The 15,048-nt window shown below is 45.2% G+C and overlaps 1 protein-coding gene across 9 annotated transcripts in view; it reads right to left on the reverse strand.

The window, feature by feature from the left end:
- Positions 1-15,048, reverse strand: part of CCDC85A (coiled-coil domain containing 85A) — a 198,940-nt gene that overhangs the window by 177,854 nt on the left and 6,038 nt on the right. For 6 of the 9 annotated variants that reach the window (XM_030877279.3, XM_030877275.3, XM_030877278.3 and 3 more), the window contains exon 2: positions 10,375-11,356. In XM_030877279.3, the coding sequence (XP_030733139.2) occupies positions 10,375-11,356 (982 nt within the window). Of the gene's footprint in view, positions 1-10,370; positions 11,357-15,048 lie in introns of all 9 variants that reach the window. The other 3 variants (XR_011377911.1, XR_011377910.1, XR_011377912.1) reach the window with 1 other exon arrangement.

Raw genomic sequence — 15,048 nt, forward strand, 5'->3', positions numbered from 1 at the left:
AGGCCCAGCTGCACAAACTCTGGAGGAAGGCAGGTGGGGTGGCAAGCAGGGAGAGGAGCCCCCAGTCCAAGCTGATCAGACCTCCAGGCTGTCCTTGTGAGAGGAGGGGCAAGAAGCTGGAAGTGGTACGTGGGTTGTGGTTCCTGGTTTCCATCGGTTCGTCCAGACCCTGCCTAAGTGTAATGAACACTGCGGGTTCTATGTTTATCAACACGCCAAGCTGTGTGGAACTAGATTTTCTCTGATGTCTGGGATAAAAATTAAGTCCCAGGGCTTCCCTGGTGGCGCAGTGGTTGGGAGTCTGCCTGCCGATGCAGGGGACGCGGGTTCGTGCCCCAGTCCGGGAGGATCCCACATGCCGCAGAGTGGCTGGGCCCGTGAGCCATGGCCGCTGAGCCTGCGCGTCGGAGCCTGTGCTCCGCAACGGGAGAGGCCACAGCAGTGAGAGGCCCGCGTACCGCAAAAAAAAAAAAAAAAAAAAAAAAATTAAGTCCCAAAACATGCTGGACACACAGAAACGCACTTTGCATTGCGTTGTGGAATCTGAACCCTGGGCTGTATGTTATTATTCAAAAAAAGTTTATTAGAGATATAGAGCTGTATCAGCACAACGTGAGGGAGAAAAACTACCCTTTAGTAAATACATATTTTTTTGTTTCTAAATATTCAAACGATGTTTTAGGAAATGATGGTTTTAATAGATGATTATTTAACAGTCCATACCTAACAAAAATAAAAAGTTGGCAATTCCACATTTATTCTCAGGTTTTATATACCTGTGAAATCCAAATTCTGAGACTACTGACTTAGAAAAACTCTATTCCAAGCCCCTTACTTGAGGGATAAATTATTTTGCCTGCAGAAGTGGGTGGTGTGCTAAAGGTCACACAGCAAAGTATGACCTCGAAAGTGGCAGAGCCAATTCTGTACCCGAATCTTCAGCTGGGCAAGTGTGCCATGATGCCCTTTATGAAGTTAGGGCAACACATTGTAACTCCATGAAACAAATGTGATTACTTTTTAACTGTTTTGAAATACGTGTTAAATAAATACCACTTTTACTCACAATTAAAACAGAATTTGGCTAAAGGATGTTTATAAAATTGTTTTAAAGCTATAAATGAAGCTTAGATGCCATATGCCGACTCAAGGATGGGTATCTACATATTACTTTAACATACGGGTGAAATTCCACAGATACCTACAAATGTAAAAATAACTAGCTATGCCTTGTGAATAGGTGTAATAGTACTAGCCTAGCTTTCTTTTTTCAATGAATGCCTGTTGTACACATGGCTGTATAGAACTCTGGCAAGAACAACATTTCCATCAAGGACAGATTCAAGTGCTAGGCCAATAAAATCCGAAGTGGGCAATTCTGAGATTGCAACAGGAAAAAGCCAAATAAACTAAGGGTGAAAACCATGTGGCATATAGTTTGAGAGTTATGAAGGACTAAGTATTGGTCTTCATTTAAGAGCTAAAGGGATACTGTAAAAATAAGCAATTTTCAAGCCTGTTCTTCCACAGATTTTGAAAAGCTTGGTTCCTAACTGTTTCTCATGAAAGTCACTATACTGAGGGGCTATTCATGGCAAACCACCTGGATAATGTCTATTTCTAGACCCCTAACTGATCATAACTGTAAAGGTACTCTCTTCCGAAGTACTCTCACATGTACAGTAAGCAGCTAAACTCAGCCAGTTCTCCCCCGACGGCTCCATAACCAGGGCGATTCTGGTTGGGCCCTGTAACAATGAGGCAGCTGGCCCTGCCAGTCGACATAAGACAGGTGCCCATTGGCAACAAGGGGCACTACCAAATAGACCCTTTGAAATTCTTTATGGCATCCCCCTCACACAGCCTCTGTCTGCTATTTTCACTCTCTCCCCTCCTTCCCGTAAGCTGACTCTCACCTCACTTTCCTTTGAGTCACATGGAATCCATCATCGGCAGATATGACTAAATGACTTGTCTTTCAGGGTCTGATTACTCTGTTTAGGTGAACGGGTGAACTGGCGCTTGCTGTCCAGGAAAATCGAAAAGATGCTGAATTCATGAGCACGGTTAATTTGAATTCTCAAGAGTGGTTCAAACAGAGCAGGCTGCTTGGAACAGAAATTTGCAACTCAGATATTCTGACCTTTTAAATGCCATCAAAAGTGTAACGTAAGTGTACTTTACTTCTGCCTATAGTAGCATAAATCAGAATAACAGGCTTAATTAGTTTTGTTTGCAGTAAGCTGAGTTATTAAAAAAACACAACTCCTTGAGAGCAGTTGGTGTTGCCATCTGGCACATCCCCTTGCTCCTGGTCTTTCCTTCTGTTTCTTGTGCTCCAGAAGCTGACACTTCTCCAGACAGAACCTTTTGGCTATGAAGACAAGCGGATGGTTGAGAATGCGACTAAGGTCAACCCATCGTCACAAGGCTGTTTATCTGGAGGAGTGTGGTCTTGGGGTGGGGAGAGTCCGTGTGGGAGGAAGAAGGGCAGGAAGGCTGTTGGCCTCTCAGGCCAAGAGCAGGAATACTCCTTCCACCAAGAGTGCATCTCAAGACTTGATCATCCAGCTGTGAACAAGTGGACCCCGTCTAACCGAATGAGAGACTCCCAGGCAACAGATCCCAGCTCCCCTCCTGCACCTCCAGCTCTTCTCTGGAACCTCTCTAAGCCCGAGTCTACTGACATGCACCTTGTCTCACTCATCATTGCAGGTCGCTGGTTTTCTGGAATTTCCAACAGGAATGGGGCAAGACCGGGTCCCTATTCCATTTAGGGTCTTTACTGTTAACATTACCCCTACATCAAGTGCCTTGAAAGTCTGGAAGATTAAATGTCTTCTGTATAAAAATGACACCTTTCCTTGGGAGTCAGCGGGACTCTAGTCCTCTACTAACTGGCAATTGGCCTTGGGTAATTCACTGAACATCTCTGGAAGTCAATGTTCTCAATCAGAAAATGGGAAGGTTGAAGTGCATAAAATGTAGAGGACTTTACAGCTCCAAGTGTTATGATTGAAAGTGCCCATGGGCTTCCCTGGTGGCGCAGTGGTTGAGAGTCCGCCTGCCGATGCAGGGGACATGGGTTCGTGCCCCGGTCCGGGAAGATCCCACATGCCGCGGAGCGGCTGGGCCCGTGAGCCATGGCCGCTGAACCTGCGCTCCACAACGGGAGAGGCCACAACAGTGAGAGGCCCGTGTACCACAAAAAAAAAAAAAAAAAGAAAAAAAAAAGAAAGTGCCCTGATTTCTTAGCGTTAAAATAGACATTCTCGGGCTTCCCTGGTGGCGCAGTGGTTGAGAGTCCGCCTGCTGATGCAGGGGACACGGGTTCGTGCCCCGGTCTGGGAAGATCCCACATGTCGCGGAGCGGCTGGGCCCGTGAGCCATGGCCGCTGAGCCTGCGCGCCCGGAGCCTGTGCTCCGCAACGGGAGAGGCTACAGCAGTGAGAGGCCCGGGTACCACAAAAAAAAAATAAAAAATAATAAAATAAAATAAAAAAATAGACATTCTCAATTAACCAAATAAATATATACATACTCATGTATCTATGCCCCCCAATGCACCCCAATGCAATTCATGCTTTTTAACCTTTTTGAAACAACTAGCAATTATGGACGCTCAGGAAGCTGTAGCTGCACACCATCCAGATCAGGGGTTGCCCCTGACAGCCAAAAGACCCCTCAGTAATTGGAAGAAAGATGAGAAGCCCTTTCAGAAGACCTTTCTTTATCATCAAGAAGGAATGTACCTGACTAGAAAAACCAACTCACTCAGGAAGCATCAGAGACTGCCTTTGAAGTTCTGATCATCAAAAGGTAACCAGAACATTCTATCCCTCAACCATAGCAGTAGGCAAAAATGGGGCTATAAATATTTTGTCTGCAAGATTTTTAAATGTAAGGATCCACTTTGCTTTATATAGCTGAAATTGAAATGAAGGCATTCAATGTCTTCAATGCATTTAATAATTGATGAAATATGCATACAAGAACACTCAGTACGTGAGAGAGAAGCAAGTAACTGAAATACAGATTCAGAGCAATCACCCAACCCAACCTTTCCCCATAACATATCCTGTCTCATAGAAAAGCCCACAGAAGGACTAAATAACTAAGGATCTGAAGAAGGAAAAAACTAAAATATCATTCCCGAAGTTTTCGTTTACCTGTAATTGAATATGTGCCTAATTTCAATCCAGGGCCAAGACCAAATCCCAAGACTTTTTGTACCCTTCCATAACGATTCAAGTACAGTAGCTCTATAATACATTTAACTCTTTGTTACATGAAAACTGTAAAGGACCCAACTGTGTGTGAATAACCCAGTCATTGTCTTATCTTAAGGACAAACTAGTATTGCCTTTATAAAGATGATAAAGCAAGCTACTGTTCCTCTGCCATTTTGTCATTTCTAAACACCTCTTCTGCTTCTCTGCTGTTGAAGAATCCCTCGTCTCAGAAAGAGGAGCCACTCTTTCTATTGGAAACTCTTGAATGACACTCTAAAGAGAAGGCAGTTTATGTCAGGAACAGCAGTAACTTGAACCTCACTCTTTTGCAGATTAGAGACGTATAAACTAGAGCTGAGATTTCATGTCTGTATTCGCAAGTGCCCCACGGCCTACTCTCGATGCTGAATCTGTAATTTCCTAGAACCCTTGAAAATCAGCCCATTTCAAAAAATGAAACTATTCTTAATATCTCCCAGAATCAAATTCAAAAATAAGTATTTTTCTTCAAATGTACACAAAGCTTACCATAAACATTATGCATTAAAGTAGTACTAAGGCCAACCTGATTGTTCCAAAGTACCCAAGAAGCAAAAATAGCTGAGTTGTTACACAGGTTCCCCAGTGCACCGGAAAGAGAGCGTTCCTATGAAACCTTTCGTAAGCCGAAATGGGATAAAGTAAAGCAGCAATTACCTTAGGACACATCTGGCTAACAGATGCACAAAGGAAATCGAGATAAAGCACAGGTGCTCATAGACAGTTTAAAGCTACGGTGGCCTGAAGCTAAGTGTGGTTCCCGGGGAAGGAGCTTGGCGGTGCCACTCTCCCTGCTCGGGGGATCCACTGCCTCTACAGGGGCTCACTGCAAAACAAATGCTGAACGCTATTTTTTGCTTTTCACCTTTTTCATAAAATTGAAAATCCGCTTTAGATTTCTTTCAGTTAGTGAAAACAGGTACAAAGGTGGGTCCTTGGTAAAGCAAACTTTTGTAAAGCAGGGGACACCTGTATTACAGAAATACTTCAATTATCTGAAATATAGTCAAGACCCAGAAAACAAGCAAAAACTTTTTCAGCCCAAATAACTGATAGATGCATGACACATGTACCGTGCGCAAAAGCTCATGCACTTTACTCATAGAAGGATACTTCAAGGTCACTTACTCTTATTTTCAACACAGTTCTAATCAGTGTGATTATCCATTTTCCCAAGGGAAATGGATAATCACATTAGATCATCCATTAAAAAGAGCAGAGCAGAAATTAGAAACGATGAGGATATGATGTTAAAGCCAGGCCGGGTGAGGGCAGCAAGGAATATTGCGGAAGCATGCTGGTACTAGAAGTGACTGAAAATCTATTAAAAGTAGATACTGAAAAAAAAAAAAGCCACCTGGGGCCATTTAATGTAGGGACTCACAGTTCTATCTAGCTTCAGAGTTTCTCAACATCAGAAGTGGCTAAAATGAGAAATTTTAGAGCCTAGGTCCATAAAGTGCAGCACACTGGCCCAACGGTGCTATGCAAGTAAAACTTTGTTTTCAAGCTTTTGCAAAGTTTGGCTTCACATTCTTACTTCTGAGCAGCGGAGCTTGACTACACTGATGCCTCCAGAATAAGGTATCATTACTATGAGTAAACGTAGAGGCTTAGAGCAAATCACCGCTTCTGTACTCACTTGACACTCGTGAAAATGAGTTATCTGACGAAATGGAATACTCACCCTAATTCTGTTCTAAGGTAGGTTTTTTCTGAGTTATTTCAGTTGAAAAGATAAAGGCATTACTAACTCAATGGTATTTTTTCTATTATGTGTATCTTCTGAAAACCTGCAATGGATCCCCAAATAGAAATGTTTAATTGATTTCAACTGGGTCTAAAGGGCTCAACCATAATTAGGGGAATGGGATTCCTCTGGCTTCACAGCATCAACGGGCTTATGTGACTGAATTCCAAGGCACTTGAAGATTTGTTTGCTAAACAGAATCAACTGAATAGTTGGCATTGTTCACATGCAATATTAAAGTTACTGAAATATATATACACACACACAGCATATAGATAATAGAGATAATCTCCTTAGAAGATTAACATTGTCCCCTAGATTTAAAGAATGTTTATAGCTTTGTGCTATTATTGCCAGTGCAGTTGAAAACCTTACATTCTACTAGAAATTACCTTTCTAAGCCACCTAGGTTTTCCAATAATAGTTCACCTCTTAGATATTTTGCAATATCTCAAACTATATTTTCAACATTAAGCATTCTATGTCATTAAATCAAAATGTATTCTTATGATGAATGCAACATGCTTTGCACAAACAGGTATAGTACAATCGATTGATTTTTCCAAAACATCTTAAAATTGATGTCCTATCAAAGTGAATATAAGGCTACCAAATTACCATACTGAAGATTGAAGACCAAAAACTACTATCTAGTTCTTTAACCATCTACGTGTCAGCTCACACACAGAAAATACACTCAGAGGACCTCAGTTAAAATCAGTTCTGTAGGATTTCCATAACTGTTAACTGCTGACATTTTTCTCCCAAGAGACATTCAATTTCTATTGTCCAAATTCATTCATAAGTGATGGTCTGACTTTCTCTAAGCAAAATAAAAGATTTATGAGAGCAATCTCTCATGCCGTAGTGCACCACTACTTAATTCACAGACAGCCTTGCTTCAGAGAAACTCTGCTGGGCTCTTCCACACATAGGTTATCTCACCCCTAGCAGACAAGGCCATTTTTGTGTTATCAGCGTCTTTCGTTTACTCATTAACAGAGAATAACAAGCCGTCTTAAAACTCAAGGTAAAACCTATAAACTGGGAGATTTGAAATGCAGGTTCTCTTGTGGGAAATATTCGTTAGGATTGCAGGTGCCGCGTGATCTACATTCACCAAAAACATCCACTGGAAATAGGTTACAAACTCCTGTGCTTCTTTGTCCAGCGGGATGTGAAGGCTTGAAAAGGTCGTCTTAAACGACTCATATGCCAGAGTTTCCCCGAATTAACCAAATAATCCCACCCACCAAAAACTCAAATTTTCAACCCATACCCCTGAAGAAGTACATTATCAGATAGCCTTGGTCTGGGGTTGAGAGGGGTGACGTTTTCCAGTACCTGCTGGCGTCAGTCCTTCTCGGTCCTGGAGTTCAGCAAAAGAAAAGAAGAACTTTCTTCTTCGGAGGACGCTTGGGTGTTTGAGAGCTTCCCTCACACCAGCCCATCTTATCCAACAACCACGCACCTCGGCCAATGGTTTCCACCTGGTCTGCTCATTAGAATCACCTGAAGGGCTCTTTTTACAACGTGCCCAGGCCCAGTACCAGACCAATTCAATGTGCATCTGAGTGTGGGATCCAGGCACCAGTGTTTTTTCAAAGTCAGCCCAGTGATTTTAGCCTGCAGCCAAGCTGAAAAACGCTGCTCTAGAGCAGTGATCTTGAATCAGAGTCCATTTTGCCCACTCCCTACCCCAGGAACATTTGGTAGCATCTGGAGACACTTTTAATTGTCACAACTGGGGGTTGCTTATGGGTAGAACCCGGGATGCTGCTACGCCTCCCAAAACGCACAAGACAGCCCCTCACAACTTTCACCTGCTTTTTGTTAATGCAGAAACATTCAAGGGCTCATCCAAAACACTCACCTCTCACACCAACCCCACACAGAAGGATTCTGTAAATGACTCAGCAAATTTGCAGTTTGGGATTTACCTTGCTGCTGGTTCCTATCTGTTTATAAGACAATAATTCAACCCGAGTGTGGGGGGATTTAAAAATATGAAAAAATCATGTCTCACTATCCATATCAAAAATTAATTTGTAACAGCGGGATAAACACAAGCTACCAGGGCCCAAGTTTATAGGTTGATGATCCGTAAACACCTCATCGTGCCTCTTCATTTTCCAATTAATTATTGAAATAAAAATGCAATGCAGATGGACTACAAATACACTTTGGTGAGGATATCCACGGTCAGAAGATGTCACTTAAGAATGAGAAAACCCGAAGTAAACACAAGAATTAAACTACAGTGTCATTCTAAACAATGCATCTATGTTACATCAAATTTTTAACTGAATAAAATTGTTAAATTTTAAAAAACCATTTGCCTGACCATGAAATTTATCTGAACCCAGGCAATAAGATTCAATGATTAACGCCATCCCTATCTAGCGACAGACCTTACTTTATACAAAGAATTGCTTAAAAATTGCACCTAAAATCCCTTCTTATAAGTTAAATCACTCATTAAATTAGAGAAGTTCTTTACTTAAGTAAGCCTTTTTGTAAGGAGAAGAACCATTTTGTAAGTGAACCAGCTGCCCTTAAGTAATCTTTATTTTGGTTCAAGATAAAAAGTTTGCTCAAAATAGTGCACATTTACTTCTCATGCTCATTAAAAAGTAATCAAGAAGTGGAAAAGTCATTAACTTTACCTTCCTGTTAACACATTACCCCCTGAAGACAAGTTTCATGGCCGATGACACATCTTGTGATAGTAACACAACCAAAATATCTTTTTAAATGACTTTCATCTCTTGTGAGAACTGCACAGCTGAGGCTGCCCACAGCAATCAGGGCAGCGTCTCCTGGAAAGAGTGAGGGAAGGGTGCCATCAACAAAGTAAAAGCCCCAGCCAGCCCGGTGGCTTCAACACAACAGGTGAATTGGCTTCTCCCAGCTTTCACCTCCCAGCACGTAACAGAGAAAGCAACAGCATCCGATCTTTCCCATTCTTTCTAGTTCCATATGTGCTTAAAACACTGGACGTATTAGAAGCCAAGCTTCAGGAGTCAATTTTCAGCACTACGAGAAAACGATGAGGGTGAAATGGAATCCAACAGGTAAATCCCCAACTACAATATTGAAAATTTACCCCTTCGTGTCACTGCTAAAATTGGCACATAGCCTCCGGAGCAGCTTTCGAATAAAGTGAAAAACCCCAGATATTTTGGATGCAGAAACCCCACTTCATAAAACCAATCGTTTTAGTTCTAACTCGGCCACAGCTGACATAAAAAAAGACCCTCACAATTCTTTTAAGTTTTTTTTTTTCCTCTCTTGAGTTTCAAGTGGTTTCATAACAAAGATGCAGAAAAGTAAACCTCTTCCAAACGGTTTAGAGCTGCCTCAGCCAATGCAGTGGATGTTGCACTTTGGAAACCTAAGGAGTGTCCAAACACATCTGTACATTTAAAGGGGAATATTTAAACAACCAGAAAGATGACTCGCCATGTAAAAAGGCATGCTACTCAAGCACTGACATATATCCACTACCAAACGTAAAATAGATGGCTAGTGGGAAGCAGCCGCATAGCACAGGGAGATCAGCTCGGTGCTTTGTGACCACCTAGAGGGGTGGGATAGGGAGGGTGGGAGGGAGACGCAAGAGGGAGGAGATATGGGGATATATGTATAGCTGATTCACTTTGTTATACAGCAGAAACTAACACACCATTGTAAAGCAATTATACTCCAATAAAGATATTTAAGAAAAGGGAAAGAAATCATCTGATGCATTTCAGATGCAAAGGAAAGTCACAGAGTCATGCTAAGGCCCCCAACACAATGGAGAACATCCTCAAGGAAAAGTAAGGCATATTTACAGGCATTCAGGCAACCCAGCGTCAAGCCTGTTTAAGGACACCCTAGTTCTTTTTTAATGTTATTGTTTTTCATAATAAATACTCATTTCTTTCTGCACATAAGCTGTTAGCTGAACTCAAAAACCTTTGGTCACCTGTTCCAAGAGAGCCCTTGTAGGAAACTGCACACAAGCAGGAAAATGTTCAAGATAGAGAAATCTTAGATTGGTTCTATTTTTATCTTCAATGCCCACAAATCTCACCCTGACTACTCAGGGTCCCACGGAATTATCGTTCCTCTCCTTCCCCTGCCCCCTCCTCCCCAATATTCTCCAGGCTACCTGGTAACTGCATAAAATAGAACAAATGGAGTGGGAGACACACACATCATGATTTGGGGGCAAACGTGTGCTCCTCTCCCCAACCCGCCTCCTTACTAGCGCCTGCAGTTTCTAACATGGCCGCAAAGCCTTGCATCATTCATAACTCTCTACCCAGTGGCCCCAGCAAAGCGGTTCCCCGTCACGTACTGACCCACCGTTCATGCCACTGTAGACATTCCGGTGATGGGGTGACAGATCCTCTTGCGCCTGCCTTCGGAGGGTGCCCTCCCTGCTGCCACCGCCACCGCCGCCGCCGCCGCCGCCGCCACCGCCGCCACCGCTGCCTCCGCCCACGTGTTTGTGATCGGGGCTCCCCCCGTAATGCTGTTTGAGGTGCTCCGGGCTGGTGCCCCGGGCTCTGGGTAGCTGCTCCAGGCTCCCGCCGACGGCGTGTTTCTGAAGATGCTCAGGGCTCCCTCCGCTGTGCCTGGCGTGCTCGGGGCTGCCCCCGGGCCTGTGCTTCTGTAAGTGCTCAGGGCTCCCGCTCAGCACGTGCTTGGGCAGCGTTTCGGGGCTGCTCCCCGCGTGCGGGTGCCTTTGCTGTTCGGGGCTGCCCTTGCACAAGGGTTTGTGGTGCTCAGGGCTGGGTCCTTTGAGGGCTTTGGGGTGATCTGGTGTCGCGGAGGCCCTGGGCTTCTGCAGATGCTCAGGGCTGGCGCTCCTGTGCTTGGAGTGCTCCGGGCTGCCCTCGGCCCGGGGCTTCTGCAGGTGCTCCGGGCTGCCGCCGCTCGCGTGATGCTTGTGGTCCGGGCTGTCGGTGCTGCCTGTGCTGGAAGTGCTGCTGCCGTCGCCCACGTCCCGCACGTAGGGCGCCGTGGTGGCGGCAAGCTGGCAAAGGCTGGCCTGGCTGTCGATGGAGCAGCGGCTGCCCGCGCAGCCCGCGCCCTTCTCCTCGTCCAGCAGCACGCAGAGCTCCTTGAGCTCCATGTTCTCCTTCACCACCTCCTCCTGCTTCACCTCCAGCTCCTTCAGCTTCTGCAGGTATAAGGCCACTTCCTTGTGCATCACCCCCGCCGTGTAGCGGCCCAGTCTCTGCCACTCCCGGGACACCCTCTTGCCCTTCTGCCGGTCGTCATCCAGGAAACAGCAGAGGTCCCTCAGTTCCTGGTTGTCCTCCTGGAGTTTCTGGTTAATATCCTGAAAAGAGACACACAGCCATTCAAGCCAGGTATGCGTGGGAGGCGACACCAGGCTCAGACTTCTGGGAGCCAGGGAGCCTGGAATGGGTGAATTCTCTGTGATGATAGGGGAGGGAGGGAGAAGGTGAGAGGAAGCTACAGATGTGTAGCTGTCCAAAAAATTAACAATAATGGGTATTGATTCTGCTCCCTGCCCCATGCTTTACTTGCATTATCTCATCTACTTTTCACCAAACCCTCAGGGGATATTATGGTTCTTTTACAGACAGGGAAACGGGACCTCGCAAAGCTTCACTTGTCCAAGGTCATCCAGTCAGTCTTTAGGGAGCAGCCGGTTCATTAACAGGAAATCAGTAGGCTCCCTGCCCCACCTTCAAGGAAGAAAGATGGCTGCTTGTGATCTGTGAAAGGCTTAACAAGCTCTGAGGCAACAGGCCTTTCATCAGCGCAAACGACAAACACTGCCTAGGTGTTCAGCCCACGACCCGGAGAAGCAGCCCCAACCCCTGCATGAGCGAGCAGCAAACTGTCCCCTGGTGGCGTTTCAGTCCTGCCCATCCAACCCTACTTGCCATCCTCCCTGCACGGCTCCCAGGCAGCTCACCTGGAACTCAGGTTCTTGTGTGATATTCAAACTCCCCCCCTCCCCCCAAATCGCACCTCTCAGCAAATGCCACCTCCACCCATCCTGTCGCCCTTTATAAGAACCTGTGGTTATGCCTGGCACCTCCTTCTCCCTCACCTCCCAGTTCCGAGCCAAACACGTCTCCTGAACTCTACCTCCGAAATTTACCTTGTCACTCCCATGCTTCAACCCTTAAAAGGGTCTCACTGCCCTTAGGATAAAGTGCAAAATCCTTTAAGTCTCAAAAGGACCCCAATCCTCTTAACTGGCCTACTTCTCCAGCATGAACGGTGATTCATTCATGAATATTTAGTAAGCATCTATTATGTGCCAGGTACCTGTCCAGGTGCTAGGGACAGATCAGAGGACGCAGCAAAGCCCTTGCCATCCTATGGCTTTCATTCTGGTAGGGAAGACTAACAAAAAAGCAAGTATAGAACATAATGTCATAGAGTGAAAAGTGCTGGGAAAAAGACTAAAGCAGGCTAAAAAATACTATGTTTTAAGAGAAGGCACCTCTGCAGAGAAAGAAAACATTTGAGCAAAGACCTGGGTGAAATAAAGGCACAAACATTTGCTGGAAGATGATCCCAGGCAGAGCGAAAGGCAAGTGTAAAAGCCCCAAGACAGATGTGGCTCAAGTTGCAGCAAGGCCAGTGGGCCTAAAGCGGAGTGAGCAAGGGCGGGCAGCGCTGGGAAGGAGGTCTGGGAGGTGAGGTGCAAGTGGGTGGGCACCAGGGCTAGGTAGATAATGTGGGCCTCATCAGCCACAGGAAGACTTTGGCCTGTTGACGAGCTGAGGATAGAGGACTAGACATGATGTGATTCATTCTGCACCATCATTCTGTGCAGAAAATAGACGGCTGGGGGATGGAAGGAGGCGGGTGACTGGAAGAGAGAGAGACAGGATAAGGTGGAAGCTGGAAGACCAGGTAGGAGGCTACAAGGTTAGTCCAGGGAGAGGGAGATGATGGTGGCGGCTACCCATGGTGGCAGTGGACAAGGTGAGACCATCCCTCCCCATCATGCACAGAGCCCCACCCATGCTGGCCTGGCCTCAGGGCCCAAGGGACAAGCCCTTCCGCTCTTTCACTCGGAAAGCTTCCCCCAGCCTCTACACAATCTTTGTTTCTCACTTTACGGCACTTCCCCATAGAAGCCATCCCTGACCACTGATCTATGCTCTGCGAGGAGCCCTTCAACTTCCCCTCTGTTGCATTACAACTTCTAATCACATACGGTTGAGTCTATCAGTCAAGTCTCCATCCTCACTAGACCAGAGTCATGAGAATGGAGACCCGTCTCTTCTGTTCACCGCTGTGCATCCTACTGTAGAAACCTGAAACCAAGGAATTCAGAATTAACTGTGAAATCCCCACTTAGTCTCCATTCACACATATAGTAAAGGGGGTAGCTGTTTCTTGAAGCACCATAGTTTGGTGGGGGGTGAAAAGAGGACAGCTACCTAAGATTTCCCTTACTCCACAAAGCCTGAAAATCTCTGGTCTTGTGACTGTCATCCAATCCAGACCTAGAGGTACTCAGAGAGGGGACTTGATTCTCCCAAACTCAGGTTGATTCCAACACTTCCCCCTGATATTGACTAGGAAATAAACCATAAAACAGCTGCCACCCTGGAATCTGCCAAGCTGGAATCTCCTGGCAGTCATGAGGCCTAACGTGGGAGTGATTCTCAAGGCCTGAGGAGAAAGAGGCTCTGTGCCGCTTAGTTTTCAACTCAATTCTAACTCTTAGCATCACCAATCCTTGTGTCTAATGCCCATCTAGTCCTTTTGCTTCTCAGTGCCACTCTCTGACCTCAGGCCCGGCTGTTTCCAAAAGCCTCCAGCGGGCCTCCCTGCCTTGGTCTACCCCAGCCCCTAACTTCCCTTGCTCACTCCAATCCAAGCTCTCTCTGGCCAGACTGATCGTCAAAAACTCTCCCTGCAGGTAGTGTCTCTCCTGCCCCTAAACCCCCATTGCCTCCCCTTTGCCAAGGAAAATGAATAAACCCTTGGGCCAGGCCTACAAGGCTTTCTTCCTGCCTTTCTACTTTTAGCTCCCTCTAATTGTGAAGCAGCTAATTATGAACCCTGATTAGGTCTAACTTTCCAACTAGAAAATACTATCTTCTGCCTTCTATAGACTTACCTAAGAGGACAGATTGCTCTGATAAGACTCCACCAGCCCTAGAACAGCATCTGGTGTGCAGCAGCGCCAGGCTTGAATGAATGACTAAAGTATCCCATTCACTGCTCAACGCCTGTAAGACACACTCCTTAGAGCACTCATTGGGCATCTTTTTTTTTCTTTCTTTCTTTTCTAATGTAGGTTACCTTAGCTTCTGGAGGGCAGAGTACATTCCAATGTCTTTCTTTGCATAACTGACACACTTGATTTGGTGTGTTGCATACAATGAATGCTTAATATGTGTTTATGGACTGACCAGCCCTTTAAAGCGCTAGGCCTATGGCCAAAACAGGATACAGCTCTAGCTACTGAGAAAAGATTTCTTATTGTCGTTTTCAGCTAGCCCTGCTGTGTTGGAGTCTGTAGTAATAAGAGAATAAATTGTTCCTTGACACTGGTGCTTTATGGGAAATCAGAAGCTGTGGATATTCCGAGAAAATAATGCTAAACAAAATTAATCATTCTCAGCTTCACAGCTCATGCAGCTCAATATCAAAAAAACAAACAACCCAATCCAAAAATGGGCAGAAGACCTAAGCAGACATTTCTTCAAAGAAGATATACAGATTGCCAACAAACACATGAAAGGATGCTCAACATCACTAATCATTAGAGAAATGCAAATTAAAACTACAATGTGGTATCACCTCACACTGGTCAGAATGGCCATCATCAAAAAATCTACACCAATAAATGCTGGAGAGGGTGTGGAGAAAAGGGAACCCTCTTGCACTGTTGGTGGGAACGTAAATTGATACAGCCACTATGGAGAACAGTATGGAGGTTCCTTAAAAAACTAAAAATGGAACTACCATATGACCCAGCAATCCCACTACTGGGCATATACCCTGAGAAAACCATAATTCAAAAAGAGT

This window comes from Globicephala melas, chromosome 12 (genome assembly GCF_963455315.2).
Source record: "Globicephala melas chromosome 12, mGloMel1.2, whole genome shotgun sequence".
Taxonomy (NCBI): Eukaryota; Metazoa; Chordata; class Mammalia; order Artiodactyla; family Delphinidae; genus Globicephala; species Globicephala melas.